The sequence below is a fragment of the Anolis carolinensis genome, chromosome 1, assembly GCF_035594765.1.
Source record: "Anolis carolinensis isolate JA03-04 chromosome 1, rAnoCar3.1.pri, whole genome shotgun sequence".
NCBI classification, from domain to species: Eukaryota; Metazoa; Chordata; class Lepidosauria; order Squamata; family Dactyloidae; genus Anolis; species Anolis carolinensis.
This window is the reverse complement of record NC_085841.1, coordinates 367,908,013-367,931,188: the sequence shown is the minus strand read 5'-3', so window position 1 is coordinate 367,931,188 and position 23,176 is coordinate 367,908,013. Positions and strand designations below refer to the sequence as shown.

General features: G+C 44.3%; 1 protein-coding gene across 2 annotated transcripts; it reads right to left on the bottom strand.

Annotated features, from left to right (window-relative positions):
- Positions 1-6,828: 6,828 nt before the first annotated feature.
- LOC100561903 (cytochrome P450 2C18) lies at positions 6,829-21,885 on the bottom strand. 2 transcript variants are annotated; one of them, XM_008117021.3, is made up of 9 exons: positions 21,609-21,885; positions 21,278-21,440; positions 19,234-19,383; positions 17,912-18,072; positions 13,204-13,380; positions 12,260-12,401; positions 11,842-12,029; positions 10,960-11,125; positions 6,829-7,508 (listed from the first exon to the last, which is right to left on the bottom strand). In XM_008117021.3, the coding sequence occupies exons 1-9, from the start codon at positions 21,786-21,788 to the stop codon at positions 7,327-7,329; spliced, it is 1,509 nt and encodes a 502-aa protein (XP_008115228.2). In that variant the 5' UTR covers positions 21,789-21,885; the 3' UTR covers positions 6,829-7,326. The 2 variants fall into 2 exon arrangements, with proteins under 2 accessions (XP_008115228.2, XP_003224942.2); XM_003224894.4 differs by having other exon boundaries at positions 10,984-11,125; positions 21,609-21,884.
- Between the last annotated feature and the right edge of the window lie 1,291 nt (positions 21,886-23,176).

Genomic DNA, 23,176 nt, shown 5'->3' with positions numbered 1-23,176 from the left:
CTAGGAAGGAGATGGACAGGCTAGAAAAGGTTTCCGTCAAAAGAGTCAGAGGGTTGGAAGGAATGAAACCCTCTGAGGAGCGGCTGAGGGAAGAGAAGCTTAGAGAGAGAAGGCATGAGAAGGGCACATGGGAGGCAGGTCTAAATATCTACATATCTAATATCCCATTGAGGAGGAAAGGGTTTTGCTGCTCCAGAGACTGGGACACAAGGGAGCCATGAGTTCAAATGGTAGAGAGTGCCACACAGAGTATCCGAGCAAATGGTGTCAATCAGCTTGAATTTCTCTGCATTGAATTTCAAGCTGTTACACAACTGTGCAAACAAACACCCTTTGTGCTCTTTGCCAAAGGTTGGGAGGGGAGGCCGGGCATCTTACGTAATCTCCTGCAAACACAGATACAGATACATACATATACAAAGGGTTGGGTCTTTTTATCTTGTCTGTGTGGAGTCCTTGGCCAGTTAAATGGGGAAAGTGCCAAGAGTGGCAAGGGCACTGCTACCATAAAGAGAGTAACACAATTTTGTTACTTTTTCGTGATAATAATTGCACAGAATTACTATAAATGGGGAAACTCCAGGAGCTCCTTTCTCCCTCATTTTTTCAGCTATTGGGTGTAAAAGTTGCTACAATAATAGAACCCATTTACCATTGTTAGCCCACCAAGTTTCAGAACATTTCACTTATTCATGGTTTTGCCTATTAAACATCAAATTAGGTTATGATTTTACAAATTACGCACCAAAACATCATGTTATACAACAAATTTGACAGAAAAAGTAGTTCAATACGCAGTAATGCTATGTAGTAATTACTGTATTTACGAATTTAGCACCAAAATATCATGATCATAGAATCATAGAATCATAGAATAGTAGAGTTGGAAGAGACCACATGGGCCATCCAGTCCAACCCCATTCTGCCAAGAAGCAGGAAATCGCATTCAAAGCACCCCCGACAGATGGCCATCCAGCCTCTGCTTAAAACCTCCAAAGAAGGAGCCTCCACCACATTCCGGGGGAGAGAGTTCCACTGCCGAACAGCCCTTCTCACCGTGAGGAAGTTCTTCCTGATGTTCAGGTGGAATCTCCTTTCCTGTAGTTTGAAGCCATTGTTCCGTGTCCTAGTCTGCAGGGCAGCAGAAAGGAAGCTTGCTCCCTCCTCCCTATGACTTCCCTTCACATATTTGTACATGGCTCTCATGTCTCCTCTCAGCCTTCTCTTCTGCAGGCTAAACATGCCCAGCTCTTTAAGCCGCTCCTCATAGGGCTTGTTCTCCAGACCCTTCATCATTTTAGTCGCCCTCCTCTGGACGCTTTCCAGCTTGTCAACATCTCCCTTCAACTGTGGTGCCCAGAATTGGACCCAGTGTGATTCCAGGTGTGTTCTGACCAAGGCAGAATAGAATAAGGGGGAGCAGGACTTCCCTGGATCTAGACGCTATTCCCCTATTGATGCAGGACAGAATCCCGTTGGCTTTTTTAGCTGCCGCATCACATTGTAGGCTCATGTTTAACTTGTTGTCCACGAGGACTCCAAGGTCTTTTTCGCACACACTGCTGTCAAGCCAGGCGTCCCCCATTCTGTATCTTTGATTTCCATTTTTTCTGCCGAAGTGAAGTATCTTGCATTTGTCCCTGTTGAACTTCATTTTGTTAGTTTCGGCCCATCTCTCTAGTCTGTCAAGATCGTTTTGAATTCTGCTCCTGTCTTCTGGAGTGTTGGCTATCCCTCCCAGTTTTGTGTCGTCTGCAAACTTGATGATCGTGCCTTCTAACCCTTCGTCTAAGTCGTTAATAAAGATGTTGAACAGAACCGGGCCCAGGACGGAGCCCTGCGGCACTCCACTCGTCACTTCTTTCCATGATGAAGACGACGCATTGGTGAGCACCCTTTGGGTTCGTTCGCTTAGCCAATTACAGATCCACCTAACCGTAGTTTTGTCTAGCCCACATTTTACTAGTTTGTTTGCCAGAAGGTCGTGGGGGACTTTGTCGAAGGCCTTACTGAAATCCAGGTACGCTACATCCACGGCATTCCCTGTATCGACCCAACTCGTAACTCTATCGAAAAAAGAGATCAGATTAGTCTGGCATGACTTGTTTTTGGTAAATCCGTGTTGACTATTAGCAATGACCGCATTTGTTTCTAAGTGTTCGCAGACCACTTCCTTAATGATCTTTTCTAGAATTTTGCCTGGTATTGATGTGAGGCTGACCGGACGGTAATTGTTTGGGTCGTTCTTTTTTCCCTTCTTGAAGATAGGGACCACATTCGCCCTCCTCCAATCTGCTGGGACTTCTCCCGTTCTCCAAGAACTCTCGAAGATAATTGCCAATGGTTCTGAAATAACTTCCGCTAGTTCCTTCAGTACTCTTGGGTGTAGCTGATCTGGCCCTGGGGACTTGAATTCGTTTAGAGTGGCCAGGTGTTCCTGGACAACTTGTTTCCCTATTTGGGGTTGGATTTCCCCCAATCCTTCGTCCATTCCATGTTGCTGAGGTTGAAGATGACTTTCTTTTTGTGAGAAGACCGAGGCAAAGAAGGCATTGAGCAGTTCTGCCTTTTCCCTGTCCCCTGTCGCCATCACCCCATCTTCTCCTTGCAATGGCCCTATCGCCTCCTTTTTCTTCCTTTTTCTACCAACGTAAGCAAAAAAGCCTTTTTTGTTGTTTTTTATGTCCCTGGCAAGCCTGAGCTCATTATGTGCTTTAGCCTTGCGAACCTTTTTCCTACAGGTGTTGGCTATACGTTTGAATTCTTCTTTGGTGATTTCTCCCCTTTTCCACTTCTTGTGCATGTCACTTTTGAGCTTTAGCTCAGTTAGAAGTTCTTTGGACATCCATTCTGGCTTCTTTGCACTTGTCTTATTTTTCTTCTTTGTTGGCACTGTTTGCATTTGCGCCTTGAGTATTTCACTTTTGAAAAACTCCCATCCATCCTTAACTCCCTTGTTTTTTAATATCGGCGTCCATGGAATGCCGCTCAGTAATTCCTTCATTTTTTGGAAGTCAGCTCTCTTAAAGTCCAGAATGCGTGTTTGACTTGTCTTAGTTTCAGCATTCCTTTGTATTGCAAACTCCAGGAGCACATGGTCACTTGCCCCTAAGGATCCAACCACTTCAACTGTATTGATCAGGTCTTCCACATTTGTTAAGATTAGATCAAGAGTTGCTGATCCCCTTGTTGCCTCTTCTACCTTCTGGACCATAAAATTATCTGCAAGGCAAGTGAGTAATTTGTTGGACTTTGTACTCTTGGCTGAGTTTGTTTTCCAGCAGATATCGGGATAATTGAAATCGCCCATGACTACTATATCTCTTCTTTGTGCCTGTTTGGTCAGCTGTTGACAGAAGACTTCATCAAGTCCTTCATCCTGACTCGGAGGTCTGTAATAGACACTCACGACAACGATGTATTGAAAACATTGACTACAACAATGTGTTGGATAATCCAGAATGTTGGATAAGCGAGTGTTGGATAAGTGAGACTCTACTGTAACATTGTTTTTTTAAAAAAAAAAACCGACAAGGGCTATCTCAGGCATGGGCAAACTAAGGCCCGGGGCCAGATGCAGCCCCCTGGGCACTTACCTCAGGCCCTCCTCATTTTCCCTGCCCTCTTGACATATAGCCGCAGCTGCCAACCACATCCTTATGCAGAAAGGATGGGGGAGGAAGGCACGCAGCGGCTGAGAGCCCTCTGGGCTGCTCTCGGACGTCGCCTGCCTCACTCTCCTGCCGGCATAATGCCGAGAGGGCAGCCCGAATATTGAGTGAGGAGTATTGGGGAGGAGGATTGGGGCCATCACAAACACATCTCATTTTCCTCCCGGGATTAGGCTATCACCTTGAATTTTCTATCCAATGACATAAGATAATGTGGGATCATTCCCCCCAACTTTCGGAAATATTCATACATCTAATGATTTCAGGGAATTTTGATGAAAACTTTTAAAAGCCACAGCAGCTATCTCATTGAATGTCTCTCATATTAAACAATAGAAGCCAATATTATCCAATTCTACATTTTCATGTAATCCTAGAGTTGGAGGGGACCCCCAAGGACCATCTAGTCCAACTTTCTCCTTAGAAGGGCACCATCCAAACTCTCCTGACAGCCATCCAGCCTCTACATTAATTAATATGCTTCCCCTATTGAATTGGAAGGGACCCCCCAAGAGCCATCCATTTTGAGATTTCTTCCCAGCCCAGCACAGAGATTGACTTTCTAAAAGTCTCAGCCAGTCCTGTTTGCAGATTCAACCATTCATTGGAACTCTGGCTGGCTTCTACAACGGAGGGACACATCTCTCCCTCTCCTGATTGGGCTTCCTGTTGCTGAGTAGAATTCTGGGAAATGTAGTTTAGGAAAGGATCTTTTGAATTATCTGGCATGGGGCTCCTTGCCTTCCCAAACTACATTTCCCAGAATTCTATTCTTTCTTTCCCAGTCAACTCTGCTCCCTGCTTTCCTTCTCCTCATGGCGAGAGGCCATTCATTTAAAGAGGAAAGCCAGCCTTTGCTTAGCTTCCTTGTGTTGAACATGAAACTGACGTTGGGAGGCTTCTGAGGTTTACAAAATACAAACAAAAACAGTATTGAGTAAGTTTCAGTTCTTAAGATTTTAGTGCGAGCCATGTCCATGTGTCAGATATTGCCTTGTAATTATGAATTTAATGAATTTGATACAACTTTCGAAAACTGATGAAAAATTGCACACCCCTAATATATGTGTGTGTGTGTGTGTGTGTGTGTGTGTATACACCAATGTAATGTATATATTGTGGTGTATTTATTGGAAGGCAATCCAAGGGACCTTGCAAGATATATAGGCTGAGATCCCACCAGAGATTTACAGAATGTAAATCTCCACATGTGGATGTGCTTCACAAACCTTTATGTTAATGACAAACCAGAGCACTCAAATTCACACAGTGCATAAGTTCAGTGCAATGCCTAAGCCCATGCTTCTCCAGAGACCCAATTGCAAAGCATGCGCAAGGCCACTCCTGCAATCTTGAACGAAATGCCCTTTTTTCACATGGGACTTTCATGTGTGGATCTACATTTACACCAGTGCCAGGACTGTATGATGAGCCCAAGGTACTGAAAGTACTGTGCCACTGCTTGAAAGTGGAGGAGATGCAAAACATCCTGGCACCAGCTGACTCTGTGCAACTTACTCCCCATCTCATGTCTCAGTCAACAAGATACTAAAAAGACAACAAGATCCAAAATCCACAAAGAAGCCACATCTTTTTTGGCAAATTCCAAAGCATGAAATAAGTCATGCAAGTTTTAGAAGGGCCACAAGCCCCTACTTTATCCTCCTTTTGTAAGGATCTGAAAACCTGATGGTTTCAGCAGATCTTTGAGTAGAGCTCCCTTAGGCCAGCCGGCTATGCTCTTGCTTAGCATTTTACCCACCTGCTTACCCACTATGTATCGTAGCATCTGACACACCTAGCACTTTATAGCCGGCCAGTCCAATGCTGAATCTTGGTCACCATGTTGGGGTTTTGATGGAGTTTTCTCATTGGTTTTAAATCCTTGTTATATGACTACAGTGTTCCCTCACCACTTTGCGGTTCACTTTTCACAGATTTGCTGTTTTGTGGTTTTTCAATAAACTCTAAAAGACTTATAAATCATAAAAAATTACAATTTACAGCCTAAGGAAGAGAGGAAGGAGAAGCCAAAGGGAGAGAAAAGGAGCCCAAGCACCAATGGGAAAAGAAGAAGGCGATTTATCAACACATGATTGGTTGATAAAGCCTTAAAATAGTGTAACTACTAAAATAATGTATAAATATTAAAATAAATATAGCATCCCTACTTTGCGGATTTTCACTTATTGTGGGTGATCCTGGAACCTAACCCCAGAGATAAGTGAGGGAAGACTGTATATGTCTTATGTATCTATTTTCCACGGTATTATGTTTTAATTGCTGTATGGTTTTTAACTTGGATGTTTCTGGTTGTATTTGAAACTGCTGTGAGTCCCTCGAGGAGATAGGGCAGTATATAAATAAAGTTTTATTATTATTATAGATTATTATTTCCTTCTTTCCCTCTTTTCCTCACTTTTGCTTGGAAATCTGACTTCCTGTATCTGTCTTCAAAAACATCCCATCTGTTACAATAAGGAAACATAAAGGAACCCAGTGGCCCCTCGGGGACCCATTGGGCAACAGCCATTTTCAGCCCAAGCTTCCATGGACTGCAGTTAATACAGAGACCAAGGATGAAGTCCATAAAAGCTTCTGCTGGAAATGCCTTTCCTTTCCGCCAGTTGCTCTCCAAGGTGCTGCTGGGCTCCTTTATGTCCTTCCCTCTTTCTGCAAGGACTTCTTACGATCTAAATAAAATCTCATTCAGAAAAAAAACCTCCTCTGCTTTCTCCAGCACAAATATTATCCCATCAATATGTAGGATCCGTGAACACCAACCAGCCATGAAAGTACAACTCTAGGCTATTTGTTCGCAACTTCCTTAGTGAATTATCCTTGGGGAGGCCTGTGTGTGTTCCCTGAGGTCCTGCTCCTCCTGACCGCCACACATTCATCCAAAGTGATGCACATCTACACTGATCTTTTATCCCAAATTGCCGGTGAGTCAGCTCAATGACGCACGGAGCTGATTTGCATTAATGCCAGCCAAGGCCACCTTAGCACAGCCTTTAACCACATTGACCAAAGTCACAGCTTGATCTGAATGCAGGAATATTTGGTACCTTTAGCAGAGTAGAGTGCAGTATAGCCAGTGCTATGTGTGAGCCTATGGAAGGAAACAGGAGAGGAAGTACACACGATGCTGACAAGATTACACAAGGATAAAACTTTCCTTTATTGTTGCAAGTAATATATCTCAGGTAAAGGAGCAGATAAGCAAAAGGAAGCAACCTCGCTTTGATACAAGAGTCCCTAATGCTGATTCTTATATCTATGTGCCAGGAATTTTGCGCCAGAGAAGCCTCATGGAGCTACCTTCTCAAACAAAAGGTTATAAAGCACCAAGGGCTTCTGGGAAGGAGGAGGAGGAGGAGGAGGAAGAAGAAGAAAAGAAAGAGAAGGAGAAGAAGAAGAAGAGGAGGAGGAGGAGGAGGAAGAGAAAGAGGAAGGAGGAGGACGACGAGACATCTCCATTCAGACAGAATGCAAAACACCTTGAGATACACAGCTTTAGGGAACAGAGGGAAAAACAAGAGATGTCCCGCATTGCTCTTTAGACAGGTCTTGAAACTTCTTCGCTCCCAACACTGAATTGTCATATTTCTTAAAACAGAAGCAGAAGTTGGTTCCTCCTGTGAATGGAGACCTTTCATCGGGGCACAACACAGAGCCGATAGGGCGGGGGGACGTTGCCAATGCTGCTGAGGTGGGGCTTGATGTCGATGTCCTGGGGGTCTGTGAGGGGCTTCAGCTTGAAGTTCTGGAGGATGGAGGCCAAGAACAAGAAGAGCTCCATGCGGGCCAGGCCTTCTCCTGCGCAAATCCGCTTCCCTGCAAGGAGACCCAAAAAGGAAGGGAAAAATAGAGAAGAAAAGAGAAGTTGTGTTCTAGAATAATAGAATCCTAGGGTTGGAAAATATCCCAAGGGCTATCCAGTCCAACCCTCTTCTGCCATCTGGGAAAGTGCAATAAAAGCATTCCAATAGATGATATTAGGCATGTGCAATTGATAAAAAATGTTTCAAAGGTCTTTTAAAAATTAGGAGGCATAGTGTTTTGTTTATAAAGTGTTTCTAAAGTATTATTAGTGAAAATGTTGTTACTATAACAAGAGTTATGAAATTTTGTTACTTTCTTGTTATAGTAATTGCGCAAGATCCTGGAGGATCACACTCAGTTGGTGAAGCTGGGGGACACGTGCTTGGACCTCTGGCCATTGACCTGTGGGGTCCCACAAGGTTCCATTCTATCTCCCACACTTTTCAACATCTACATGAAACCGCTGGGTGAGGTCATCCGGAGTTTTGGAGCTCAGTGTCATCTCTACGCAGATGACACTCAACTCTATTATTCTTCTCCACCAAATTCCAAGGAAGCCCCCCGGATCCGGGACCAGTGCCTGGCTGCGGTGATGGACTGGATGAGGCCCAACAAGGGTGGAAGGGTGGGGTGGGTGGGGTGGGGGTAGAATATAGGGAAGGTTCAGGGTTGGGATAAGGTTACGGGGGAGGTACTTCCAGGACATTCCCATTGGTTGTATATCATTTTCCTTTTCCTTCTGTACAAGTCCTTAATGCAGTTCCACATTCTTTTCTCAATACTTTATATCAGTCCTCTCTGTCTTCAGTATCTTTTGCCGTGGAGAGGTGGCTTAGTTTTCCCTTCTTCTTTCAATCTTCTTTTTTTTCCTTTTAGTTAATTTGTTTGGATTTTAAATACTTTTCTAATTGTCTCAATCAGTTTCCTTTCTCGGTCTTCCTTGTTGTTTGGCTATCAGAAAGGTTAATTTATCCATATTTTTTATTTCTAATATTTTGACTAACCATTCTTCTATTGTAGGTCCTGATTCTGATTGCAGGTTATCACCTACGAAACCCTACAGAGTTCAGGTCCTGCCTACCTTCGTGACCACATTCTCCCCTATGAACCGCCAAGGACCATAAGATCTGCTGGGGAGGCCCTTCTCATGCTCCTGCCACCGTCGCAAACTCGGTTGGTGGAGACGAGAGAGAGGGCCTTCTTGGTGGTGGTCCTCCTGCTCTGGAACTAGGCTAGCACCCACTCTGTCCACCTTCCACGGGGACCTTAAACCTTGGATGTTTCAAAGTGCATTTGAGAATGGTTAGGCCCTGTCCATGAATGCCCAACCCAAACTGATCACTAGATTGAACTCCGCACTTTACCCCCAGCCCTGGCCCTATAATATGCTTTTTGCACAAGCCCATTCCCAGTGCTCTCTAATTTCTGATCTTGCCCACTACATTCCTGGTTACTGGTTATTTTTTGCTTTGATTCATTATATTCTGCTGTTTTTAATTGTCTAATTAGATTGCTATATGTGTATTTTTAAAAATGTGTTTTTAGATTGTAAACTTTGTTGTGTTGGGCTTGGTCCTACTTGTAAGCCTCCCCATGTCTCTTCGGGGAGATGGTGATGGGAGATAAAAATAAAGGAATTATTATTATTAAATGGGGAAACTTAATGGGCTCCATTCTCCCTCATCTTTACATCTAGTGGGGCGACACTTGATACAATGGTAGAACACATTCACCACTGTTACCCCATCAAGTTTAAGAATTTTCACTTATCCACAGATTTTGGGGAATTTTCAAAGTTTGTATAAACAACATTTTTTAAAAAATCTACAAGAGCTATTTCCTTGCATTTTGTATACAATGACACAAGATAACAGAGGATCATTTTCCCCAACTTTCAGAAATATTCACACGCCTACTGATTTTAGGGAATTCTTGTAGGTTTTGATAAAAAGGTTTTTTTAAGCCACAACAGGTATCTCACTGAATGTCTCTCAATTATTAACCAATAGAAACCAGTATCAACCAATTCTACATTTTCAGGCAATCCTAGAGTTGGAGGGGACCCCCAAGGGCCATGTAGTTCAACTCCTTCTTCCAGGCAGAAGGGCACCATCAAAACTCTCCTGACAGATGGCCACCCAGCCTCTAAACTAATTAATATTCTTCAACTATTGCGTTGGAAGGGACTCCCAAGGACCATCAATTTAGGGATTTCTTCCCAGCCCAGCACTGATTTAAATTTATTATTATTATTATTATTAACAAAAATTAGAGTATGACACAGCAATATGTATGTGTGTGTATATATATAATTACTTACTAGAAGTATCAGTCAGCCCGATTCCTTGCAGATTTGACCATTCATTGGAACTCTGGCTGCTGGTGCGACAGAGGAACACGCCTCTTCAGGAGAGGAGGGGCTTCCTGATGCTGAGCAGAATTCTGGGAAATGTAGTTCAGGGCAAGGCCTTTTGCATTCTCTGCCATAGGGCTCCTTGCCTTCCCAAACTACATTTCCCAGAGTTCTGTGCTTTCTTTCCCAGCAAACTCTGCTTTCTCCTTGCTGCTTCCCTCTCCTCATAGCAAGAGGCCATTAATTTAAAGAGGAAAGGCAGCCTTTTTGGCTTTGTTTTGCTTCCTTTCGCTGAGCATGAAACCAACTTTGGGAGACTTCCAAGGTTTACAAAATGCAAATGAAAACGTATTGGGTATGTTTTGATTCTTATGTTTGGCACCCATGTCAGATATCACCTCGTAAGTACAAATTTAACAGGTTTGTTCCAACTTACAAAGACTAATGGGAAAGATGCATAGTTCTAATGGCCATCCAGCCTTTGCTAAAAAACCTCCAGAGAAGGAAATTCCACCACATTTCACAGAATCACAGAATAAGAGAGTTGGAAGAGATAGCATGGGCCATTCCCTGACATGCAGAAAAAGCACCATCAAAGCACTTCCGACGTATGACCATCAAGCCTCTGTTTAAAAGTCTCCAAGAAAGGAGCTTCCACCAGACTCCCAGGCAGAGAGTTCCACTGCTGAACAGCACTCCTTACAGTCAGGAAGTCCTTCCTAAAAATGTTCAGGTGGAATCTCCTTCCCTGCCATTTGGACCCATGTCTCCATTGAGTCCTAGTCTCCAGGGCAGCAGAAAACAGGCCTGCACCCTCCTCCTTATGGCATCCTTTCACATATTTATTTATTTGGAGCTATACCACTGAGAGGTTGCCAAAGGTGCCACCTTTTTGTCCTTTATACTATACCTCTCTCCAGTTCTTCCTACTGTTAATAAAACAACTGCAAGCAGGAAAATGCCAGACATTTTTGTCCCATGCCTCCGCTGATTAAAAGAAGTGCTCAATGTAATGGGATCCTGGCAGTTACAGTTTTATGAGGTCTTTAGCTTTAGCTTAGATGGAGATGGCACTGCTTGTCCTTGACCAAATAGACCCCCAAAACTTACCCAAGACTTGCAGTGCCTTTTTACCTGCAGAAAAGGGCACGAAGTAGTCGCTCTTCCTGAAGGTCCCATCCTTGTTCAGGAAATGTTGTGGGTCAAACTCTCTGGGGTTGGGAAACTCCTTGTCATCATGCAGCACCGAGGTCAAAAGAGGAAACACTGTGGTGTCCTGCAGATAATAACAGATCCAGGGAGATGATTGGTTTGCCATCTGAGCAAACACCTCACAATCCTTAAATCTACCCCCTATATAAGGGCAATGAGGAACCCTGCACATCACAGCATCCTGGGTGATTCAATTGGGGGGTGGGGGGCTGAGATTTGTGGGTCCCTTCCAAAATAAAAAAATAAAATGCACACCTAGAGACTCCTGGTTTGACAGCACTATGAGTGAAAAACACCCAGGAGGTTCCTTCTTTGGAGGCTTTTAAGCAGAGGCTGGATAGCCATCTGTCGGGGGTGCTTTGAATGAGATTTTCCTGCTTCTTGCAGGGGGTTGGACTGGGTGGCCTGTGAGGTCTCTTCCAACTCTACGATTCTATGATTCTATAGGAGCTACTGGGCTGAGCAGCTGAACAGGAGTCCATAGTGTGATGCAGCAGCTAAAAAACCAATGTTATTCTAGACTGCACCAAGCAGAATATAGGGAAGTCATGGTCCCCCTTTATTCTGCTTTGGCCGCATCTCACCTGGAATAATCCTGTTTTGGGCAAATCAATTCAAGAAGGATAGAGGCAAACTGGAAGGTGTTCAAAGAAGGCTGGTCAAAATGGCCAAAGTTCTGGAAGCCAAGAATTCTCCTGAAGGCTGTGTGGGCTTTGGTTGTGTTTTCCTGTTGAAGGGGGTTGGGCTGCATGGTCTTGAGGATAGAAAAGGGGGACTTGCCTTGGGGATGGTGTATCCTCTGAACACTGTGTCTTTGTTCACTGAATGGGGAAGACTCAATGGGATGAGAGAGATGAACCTCTGGATCTCATGGATGACGGCATCCGTGTAGGGCATCTGCCCGCGGTCAGACATGCAAGGAGCTCGTGAGCGGCCAACCACCCTGTCAATCTCCTCTTGCACTTTCTCTGTCAGGGGATGGATGAGGTTCAATGTCAAGAAACCAACATGCAGGAAACATTAGAGCAGTGATTCTCAACCTGGGGTCCCCAGATATTTTTGGCCTTCAATTCCCAGAAATCCTAACAGCTGGTAAACCGGCTGGGATTTCTGGGAGTTGTAGGCCAAAAAACTCTGGGGACCCCAGGTTAAGAACCACTGCATTAGAGGAATCCTGTTGTAGCTCCATTGGTTTTACCTTCTATCTCTGGGTACTTCTGGAGGATCAAGAGCCCATATCTGAGCGTGGTGCTGGTTGTTTCAGTCCCTGCCCCAAACAAGTTAATGGCAGACATTAGCAAGTTCTCAATGGTGAACTCAGATGCCTCAGTGTTCTTTTCCTGGAGGAAGATGAATCAGAAGCCATGGAATCAATGTAACTTCATTAAAGCATGTACAACAATAGTAAAATACAACAAACAGCAAAAATTAAAGCAAGATTAGAAATATCTTTCAAGGCGGGTGCATCCCTGAATTGTTGCAGAATTGCAAACAATTGGACGGAGAAAGAAAAGTGGGAGGCATTTTAGAAATACAATGTGGACCACCAATTTTACACAATTTGGTTCCCCAGATGTTGTTGAACAACAATTCCCATTCTTTTTGATGATCCGCCATGCGGACTGCAGATAATAGGCATGGCAGCCCAACAACTCTTGGCTCTGAGGTTGGAGAGAGGTTAAAGGACATTTTAAAGTCATATCATATTATATCCACAAGCCTTGTATCTAAATGTAGCCACCACTCTCCTGACCAAATAGAACCAATGCAGCCTTCCAGATGTTTCTGCATCCCAACTCCCATCCAGCTCTTGTCATGATGATTAATGAAGAGGAACACAGGAGTCAGAATCCCGCACCTGGGTGAGGGCCACATAAAAGGACACGGAGGACTGGAATTGATCCACAGGTCTTAAGAGTTCAATCAGATGCAGGCCATCCTCCTGGGTAATCCAGAGTACTCCTGCATTACAGGGTCTACAACAGTGGTTCTCAACCTGTGTGTCCCCAGCTGTTTTGGCCTTCAACTCCCAGAAATCCTAACAGCTGGTAAACTGGCTGGGATGTCTGGGAGTTGTAGGCCAAAACAAGTGGGGCCCCACAGGTTGAGAACCACTGGTCTATGAGATAGTCTAAGTCTTACCTGGTCCATTTTGATATAGAAGCAGTCAATGAAGTCCCGAGGGGAGCTGGGGTCCAGGGTCTCCCTGTGGGCCTCCATTTCCTCCATAACAAACACTTTGGCTTTTTTGAAGTTTGTCCCCACTCTGTGATGAGGCCCAGGGATGAGGTCCATGAAGGAAGGGAAAAGGTTGGCCAGCTGGAGGGAAGGCGGAAGGAAGAGATTGAGATGGACATTGACCACATCCCAAGGACATCCAGGTGTCCTTCTACAGCTCTAGAACATGAGAACTGGAGGGACGGAGACCAAGCCCTAGGGTGCACCTCCACTGCAGGATGAATGCAGCTTGGCACCCCTTTCACCACAATGGCTCAATGCTATGGGGTCCCGGGAGTTCTAGTTTAGCCTTTTCTGCCAAAGAAACGCTGGTGCCTCACCAAACGACACCTCCCAGGATTCCATAGAATTGGGCCAGGGAAACTAAAGTAGTGTCAAATTGCTTCAATTCTTCGGTGGAGATTTTTAAAAATATATTTTTTTTAATTGAGTACATAGTATCACAATCTGTGAATAATTAACATCTGTTGGATGTATACATTCTAGATATGAAAATATTTCTATGTTATCTAGTCACCTTCTTTCCAAAGTTAATTCTTCTCATTACATGTTTGTAATATAATTTTGCTGTGGCGCAGGCTGGAGAGCAACATGAACAGGCGGGAGAGCATGCCAGCTGCAATTAACTGCAATCAATCACTCTGACCAGGAGGTCATGAGTTCGAGGCCCGCTCGGAGCCTATGTTTGTTTGTCTTTGTTCTATGTTAAAAGGCATTGAATGTTTGACTATATGTGTAATGTGATCCGCCCTGAGTCCCCTTCGGGGTGAGAAGGGCGGAATATAAATGCTGTAAATAAATAAAATAAATAAATTCCAGGTTTGGTACCCCACCTGAAAAGTATAGAATACTTTTTTGGGGGGATTGTAAATTTCTTTTGACACAAGATCCACTCTCTAAAAGTGTTAATTTGTCTTTGATTTCTAATGGGAGGACCTGGAGGACGGTTCTACACCTGAACCGTTGCCTCAATATGGTATGGACTGGATGAGGGCAAACCAATTGAAGCTTAATCCAGACAAAACTGAAGTACTGTAGGCCTCGATCTGGAGACAGGGTTACAACTTGAGTGGTACGAGGTCACACTCCCCCTGAAAGTGCAGGTTCGCAGTTTGGGAGTGATCCTGGACTCCGCCTTAAATCTGGAAGTCCAGGTGGTCACGATGACCAGGGCTGCCTTTGCATAATTCAAACTTGTGTGTCAGCTGTGCCAATTTCTGGAGAAATCTAACTTGGCCATGGTAGTACACACACTGGTTACATCCCATTTGGACTACTGCAATGCGCTCTATGGGGGATTACCCTTAAAAAGTGTCTGGAAACTGCAATTGCTCCAGCGTACAGCAGCTAGACTGCGCATTGGAGCTAACTCCAGGGAGCACACCACTCCACTACTGAGACAGATCCATTGGCTCCCAATTGCCTTCTGGGCCCAATTTAAAGTGCTAGTTTTAACCTATAAAGCCCTACATGGTTTTGGTCCAGGATACTTGAGACATGTCCTACCATACAAGCAGGGTAGATTATTAAGATGTAGTATGCTCCTCTCCACTCAGCTCAGGGAAGGCCATCACTTAAAATTGGCTAGAGATGGCACATTCTCGGGTGTGGCAACAAAACCTTGGAAGGCTTTGCCAGAAGCGGTAAGAGCAGCCCCCACCCTCTTGGCCTTTAGGAAAAACTTGAAAACTTTCCCGTGTGGAATAGCTTTTACGTAATGGTGACAGAAGCCTAGGACCCGCACTTTATAATCACATTTTACCTCCCTGGGTAGTTTAGAAAGTTTAATTCATTTTGATAACTTTATGTCTGACATGGAGCGACTTGGGATTAAGTTAATGTGTTATTTTATATTGTTACTAGCTGTGCCCGGCCACGCGTTGCTGTGGCTTAGTCTGGTGGTGTTGGTCAGTCTATATTAGGTTGTATTTATGCTGTGACCTCCACCTTCTTTATACTCACATTAGTAGTAGTATTTGAAGTCTGTTACCTTCTTCAATTTTTGTGTTGATTGATAATTGCTTGAGATCCCTGTTGTCTTTGGTTTGTTGTTAGTTGTAATGTCTGATTCTGCTGAATGCGGTTTATATTTTTATTGTGGTACAATAGTCTTTTTTTTTGTTTTGCCTGTGTAGGTGTTTATTATTATTGTTGTTGTTGTGGTCATGAAGGTTGGATAAGTTAGATGCTACTGTATTGTTCTTTGGAGGCCCAGTGTAGCACTGACTGGCCTCTCAGCCTCAGTGCCTGGCTGTTTCTTGCCTGTGATGGTGTTGATTCTTATTGTTGTTGTTGTTGTCATTGTTATTATTGTAATTGTTTGTTTTGGAGGCCAAGTGTAAATGTAGGGATTGGGGAGGTGGATGAGTTGTGTTGTCAAATTTTGTATTTGTTATAGTCACAATGCGTTGTTGTGAGTTTTGTGGGTCCGGATTGTGGTTTTGTGGTGTGGTTGTGTTCTTACAACTGGGAGGCAAGGCTTTTGCATTGTATTATCTAAATATGTATTTCTGGGGCGTTTAGTTGTGTTATAGTCACGATGCGTTGTTGTGAGTTTTGTGGGTCCGGATTGTGGTTTTGTGGTGTAGTTGTATTGTTACAACCGGGAGAAAAGGCTTTTGTGTTGTCAAGTTTTGTATTTCTGGGGCGTTTAGTTGTGTGCCAAGTTTCGTATTTCTGGGGCGTTTAGTTGTGTTGTTATAGTCACGATGCGTTGTTGTGAGTTTTATGGGTCTGGATTGTGGTTTTGTGGTGTGGTTGTGTTGTTACAACCTGGAGGGAAGGCTTTTGCATTGTGTTGCCAAGTTTCGTATTTCTGGGGCGTTTAGTTGTGTTGTTATAGTCCCGATGCGTTGTTGTGAGTTTTGTGGGTCCTGTGTGGTTTTGTGGTGTGGTTGTGTTGTTACAACTGGGAGGCAAGGCTTTTGCATTGTGTTGCCAAGTTTTGTATTTCTGGGGCATTTAGTTGTGTTGTTATCGCATGATGCGTTGTTGTGAGTTTTGTGGGTCTGGATTGTGGTTTTGTGGTGTGGTTGTGTTCTTACAACTGGGAGGCAAGGCTTTTGCATTGTGTTGCCAAATTTCGTATTTCTGGGATGTTTAGTTTTGTTGTTATAGTCACTGCGCAAACAACTTTATCATTTTATATATATAGATGTTTTAACCATGGTCATAAACCACCTTGAGTCCTTGGAGAAAGGCGATATAGATATGGAAATATCTCAAATAAATAAATAAATAAAGTGCATTAGTTTTGGGATTAAGAACATTTTGGCAGCTTTTATTTTACTTAAAATACTTAGATTATCCCGCTCCCATCCTTTTATGATCTTAAGGACTTTCTTCCACACCTCTTTATAGTTATTTTCCATAATCTTTTCTGTGTTTTTTTGTATTATCACTCCCAAGTATTTTATTTTGTTTACCCATACCTATTCCCACTATTTTATCCATTTATATTTTTCTAATCTATTTACTTCAAAATACACAATTTCCAATTTATTTATGTTTACCCCCACAATGGAGGACCTTCTCACAGCGACACCAGAGGCACCCCAAGTGGCCAGGGTCTGGTCAAAGGAAATCTAGCATAATGCCAGGTTACAGCTGTATTCTTGATTTGCTTCCAACACAATAGTGTAATATTTAATTCTCTTATTCCTTCTAAAGGGTTAGTTAATATTACCAAGAGGTCATCAGTAAAAATATTCAGTTTAATCTGTTCTACTCAACCAAATTTACATCCCTGTATTCTTATACTATTTCTTATTCTATCTACTAACACCTTTATATCGAACACAAAGAGCAATGGTGACAGAGGACACCCTTGATTTACTCCTCCTTGGATTGGAAATTCCCCTGATGTCCCTTCATTTATTCTAACTGTGGTTGTTCCTTTAATGTACAACTCTTAGTTGCATTAAAATGTAAATCTCCCACCAATAAAAATTTAATTAACAAAAAAAAATGTAAATCTCCTACTCTGAATTTCTTCACAACTTCCCATAGGAACTCATGGTTTTTTGAGTCAAACGCCTTATGTATGTCTAATTTTAGGAAAGCTTTGTTTATGTGCAGTATATTTCTAATTAGATGCTCAATATTGCCTTTGACAAGTCCATATTGATCTGTTTTTACTAATTTAGGTAATATCTTTACTAATCTATTTTCTAAGATTTTCACAAATATTTTATAGTCCTGATTTAATAGGCTAATTGGCCTACAAAAACCTTGGGTCTTATATGCTCCTTGGGTCTTTCTGTGGTTTCAGGATAACTATGACATCTGCTTTGCTCCAGATATCAGGTGCTTTCCCCACTTTTAATATTCCTGTCTTTTGTGTTATGGATCAGCCATCCTCAGAAGTCCTTTGACTTGTTTGGTGCCCTACATGTTTGAATAGAAGAATGACTTCTTATTGTGTTTTCTTAGCCTTTGGCAAAGCTGTATATCCAGAGTTTGGGGTCGAGGAGGTTATCGGAACGTCTTTTACCCTGGACATGTGTGCACATAGTACAGTTCTTCGGTGGAGATGTACACCTTGAGATACCATAAAAAGCTAATTTCTGCACACCACAGGGATGTATTTGCAACTAAAAGTCAAAGGACCTACCTGGCCCCAAGGGGAGTTGAGGATCTCAAAGTTTTCATGCATTAAGGCCATGATGGCGAGAAACTTCTTATCATCATAGTCATAGTGCTTTGCAAAGACAACAGAGCAGATGATGTTGGAAGTAGCACAGTTGAGCAGGAAAGTGGGGTCGAAGGGCTCCTCTGGAAGGACAAGAGGCAACAAGGCTTGGTGCTCTGAGCTTGGCCTGTCTGCACTCTTAGGCCTCACCTAGACTTTGTCTCATATCCAGGGAAGGCATTACACTGTGATAGCTGCCTTAGCGGCCAATCCATGTTGTAGCAAGTTGTCTGCAGCAAATGAAAGCATTCCATCCCTTCTGTTGGTGATTCAGGCATCTCCCGCAATAAAAAAGGCCCCAACCATCCCTGGTCCAAGATTGCAGGTGGAGAGATAAGAGCTCCCTTGGGATAAATTAGACTCCCCTCTACGCAAGTAGGAACAGGGGACGATCACCCTCTGAAGGTCTTCTTGGGCAAGGAAATGGAAATCAAAATGGAACAGGTGACCCACCTCCCACCCTCTTCACTGTGAGTAATACGAGCAGGTTGCTTTGAGGAAGGTATTTGAATCTTGTCTCTAGAGTCAGTCCAATGCTCAAACCACTAGACCAGACTCAATTTCTAGAAATGGAAATCCCCTCTCTTCTTTTCCAGTTAATGAATTTGGTGTAGGAATGCCAGACATGGCTAGATTTTTTTTAACATGCCAGAAATGACTTGCAAGTCACTTCTGGTGTGAGAGAATTGGCCCTATACAGAGACGCTGCCCAAGAGAGGCCCAGATGTGCTACCGGGCAGCTTCTCTCATGTCTTTGCAAGCTAGAGTTGACAGATGGAAGCTCACCCCGTCTCGCGGATTCAAACTGGCAACCTTCAGATCAGCAATCCAACCTTCAGGTCAGCAGTTCACAAGGGTTTAACCCATTGAGCCACTGGCTCCTTGACATGGCTACATGCCTTCAGTTCTAAGAGAGGGGCCCTTGGCAGAAATGACCTAAAGCTCCCAGATAACATCATGCCCTAGATCAGGCCTGCACCACATCTGACCCACAAGATGGTCTTCCCGTTTGCTGGTTTAGTCTTTCCCCTGCCATAGATCCTCGAAGGCCTTGGTGGGAAGTTCTAGGAACTGGATAAGATCCTGAAGAGGAGGCCAGATCCTGGCGCTCACAAATAGTCCAAAGAGTCCAAGACTCTTTGTAAGCAAGTGTCTCAGTTTCAAGACTCTGTCTTTGGTGTAATACAAGCACATAAGTGGTTGATGCTGCACCAAAAGGATGGTGGTTGACCAAAGGCCCCCACCTTTTGTGCCCTGTAGCTGCTCCAGGAGATACTGGGCTTCTTCTTGGATCCTCTCCTCGATGCTCTTCTTCCCCATCCCAAAGTTACGGAGGGTGGTCAAGGCAAAGCGCCGGAGCTGCTTCCACGTCTCTCCATTGCTGAATATGATCCCTGGGAAGCAAAGAGAAGAAAAGAAGAACATTTTGCATTCATGTATTATCAAGAAGAAATTTATTTATTTATTTATTTATTTTTCAAACTTATATGCCGCCACTCCCCTAGGGCTCGGAGCGGCTTACAAGAACCGGCTAAAATCAACAATTTTAAAAACATTTTAAAAACATCTTTAAAAAAAAACATCTTAAAAACATCCTAAAAGCACCTTTTAAAACATCAGCAACAGAACTCAAAAGCCTGCCGAAACAGGTGTGCCTTACATGCCCTGCGGAAGGCCAACAAGTCCCGCAAGGCACGAACTTCAGGTGGGAAGGTGTTCCAGAGAGATGGGGCCACTACTGAAAAGGCTCTGCGTCTAGTTGCTGTTAGACGCAAGGCCTTAAAACTGGGGACTTCCAGTAGGTCTTGGTCCTCAGAACGGAGGGATCTCTGGGGTTTGTAGGGGGTGAGGCGGTCCCTCAGGTACATCGGCCCTGGACCATGTAAGGACCATATATGCTGCCCTGGAGACTAGAACTCAATGGAGCAATGGGTTCAAACTACAGAAAAGAAGATTCCACCTTAACATTAGAAAGAACTTCCTGACTGCAAGAAGAGATGCTCAGCAGTGTAAAACTCTTCCTCAGCGTGTGGTGGAAGTTCTTTCCTTGGAAGCTTTTAAACAGAGGCTGGATGGCCATCTGTCAGGGGTACTTTGTGCTTTGGCCGCATGGCAGGGGGTTGGACTGGATGGCCATATGGTTTCTTCCAACTCTATTATTTCAGGATCTCATCAAATCAACAGACATCCTGTTCAAATGTTAAAGCAGAAGTGAGGCATGTCCAGCTCGGAGGCCCCAAGATGATTTGGTCTGGCCCTCAGTCTCCCATTCAAGTACTAACCGAGTACTGAGTCAGATAACAATCCTCACAAAAACTGAATCTCAGATTAAGATTAAGGAAATTACAGGACACAGGAAAGACCTCAAGCGTCAATGATATGAACACTGGTTATGTTCCACATCCAAGAAGTAGGATTAGAAAGGAAATGACAGCAAAATAATTCACACCCAACACCTCCAAGCTGGGACTGCTGTGGGCGAGGGAGCCCCTTTGATGGCCTCCTGGGTGGAGATCAGGGTTTGCGTGGATCCTTTTTGCCTGGTGTGCTTTGGCTGCAGGGTTGGCACGGGATGAAGGTGGACTGTCAAATTGGCAGCACTGCAAGAGGAAGGAGGGAGGGAGGCAGGCAAGGGGCTTTGTTTGAGCCAGGCTTTCCCCTCCTTGCTCCCTCTCCTTCCCTCTCCCAAGGGATAACAGGGTTAGCATTACTCTCCCTATAACAATCACATTTGCCCTACATGGCAACTTTGGTGGGGATTTCCAAAATCATGATTTTCCTGTAATGCAGGGGTGAGGAGCATCACAAATGTTCCTCAATCAAAGAAAAAAAAATGGGGCATCATCATCATCATCATCACCGTCATTCCTATTATTGCTCCCCTTTGATCTTGCCCCAAACTCTTGGCTTCAGCTCAGATGCATTTCTTGCTCCTCTTTCTCCTTGCCTGGATTTGTGAGTTTCCTCTGATACTATTTCCTTGCAGCGCCAATTGTTTTAAAGTGCAGGCCAATGCCTTTATGAACTGCACCCAGTGTGCCGAACACCACTGTTGTTGTTGTTGTTGTTGTTGTTGTTGTTGTTGTTGTTGTTATTCTAGTGTAAGTCCAACAACCTCTCAGGCTGTGTTTCCAAATGAGATCAGCTCTTTCAGGATCCTGGCTGGATCTGCCAGTGGAATCCCCTTTGCCACAGGTTGGTTTGGTAACATAACAGAAAGGAAAAATGATCATAGCTCCGGGCCTCTTACCTGCACCCTCAGGCAAGCACACAAACACTGTAAAGTACCTTTGCCCTGAAAGTATTTCTCCATCGATGGCATTCTCCCTCGGGCTGCAAACTCATCAGCCCGTTCGATCAGGGCTTCCTTCACTGCCCCGTAGCCATGGAGCACCACAACAGGCCTCGGTCCAAAATAAAGGGTGAAGATGGGGCCATAGCTCTTGCTGAGCTGCAGAGAAAGAGATTAAGCAAAGAGGCACATCATAGAATCATAGAACTGGAAGAGACCCCAAGGGCCATCAGGTCCAACCCCAGGCACAATCCAAGTCGTCTCGACAGAATAGCCACCTTGCCTGTCATTAAGCTCTCTTGAGGAGATGGGGGCCCTTGCACTTGCCTTGCAAAGAGTCAGGTCCAAGTGGTTGGTCTTGAGCTGCAGAGCATTCCCAATGATGGGCAATGGTGTCGGTCCAGGGGGCATTTTCCTCTTGTTGGCCTGGCTCTTCCAGAAGGCGGAAAGGAGGAGGCAGGAGATGCAGATGACCAGCAGAACGGTGGATGTCCCCAAGGGCTCCATCCCAAAACCTGAAGTGAGCAGTAAGACGGTCTCCAGGCCCAAGGAGGAAGGTGACAGTGAGACACTGTGCTATGCTGCTTGCCATTCAATATCTGCAAAGCATGGCCTTTGGACTGATCTGAAAACATTGTGTTAATCATTAAGTCATCCAGTTCATCTGTGATCTGTGTTCCCTTTGGCATTGACTTCTAAGGCATTATCTAAGCGTAGCAAACAAATTTACTTATTACAATATTTATATCCCGCCCTTCTCACCCAACAGGGGATTCAGGGCATCTTACAAAAAACACACATATAAAAATTATACAGTGCAATATAAATCAGTTAAAAATTATTATTAACTTACATCAGTATTCATAAAACACATTATAAAATACAGATAGGCGTGTTCAGTTCAAAAAACTGGGTGTTGATTGAGTTCCAGCATACATGATAATAATTAACGCTGCCAATTTTTATTCAAAAGCCTGGCTCCATAACCAAGTTTTAACTTTCCTACGGAAGGGTAGGAGGGAGGGAGCCTGCCTGACTTCAATGGGGAGGGCGTTCCATAGGCGGGGAGCCACTACTGAAAAGGCCCGGTCTCTCGTCCCTGCCAGCCGCACCTGTGAGGCTGACGGGACCCTGAGCAGGGCCTCATCCGACGATCTTAAGCTTCGAGGTGGGTCGTAGCGGGAGACACGTTCGGACAGATAAGCTGGGCCGGAACCGTTTAGAGCTTTATAGGCTAAAGCCAGCACCTTGAATTGTGCTCAGTAGCTAATCGGCAGCCAGTGGAGCTGGTGTAACAGAGGAGTAGTACACTCCCTGAACTCTGCTCCAGTTATTAACCTGGCAGCCTCCCTCCCGTTGGACTAATTGAAGCTTCCGAACAAAGCCTGGTTGCTCCCTTGCCAAGGTCAAGGGAGGGATGACCCTGATATCTGGACATGACAAAGCCACCCAGGGGCTGTAATTGTGACATTATTATAGGAAGAACTTATTGTTACAGAAACAAGAGATTTGGTAGTTTGCCAAGGGCAACAAGTGAGAATGAAATACAGCCACGCCCTTCCCTTAAAAAATAGAGTTTTACATATATAGTAGAGTTTTACATATAGAGTTTCGGTTATCTGACATAAAGGAGCGGGCCAATGTTGGATAACCAAATCTAACGGATAATTTGGGGGGGGGGGGGTATTATCCAAGTCAGGGGCTTGGCAAGGAGGGAGGTGATTTTGGCCCACCATGCATGGAGGAGCCCCTCCAGGGGTGAGGAGGGGAAGGCCCAACTGGAGAGGTGCCCTTTGCACAACTTTTAAACCTTAGGCCACGGGGAATGTGCCTCGAGGGAGGGAGGCAGGCTCCGGAGGAAGTTCTAATGGAAGATTTCTTCTGCCCGTGCCTTG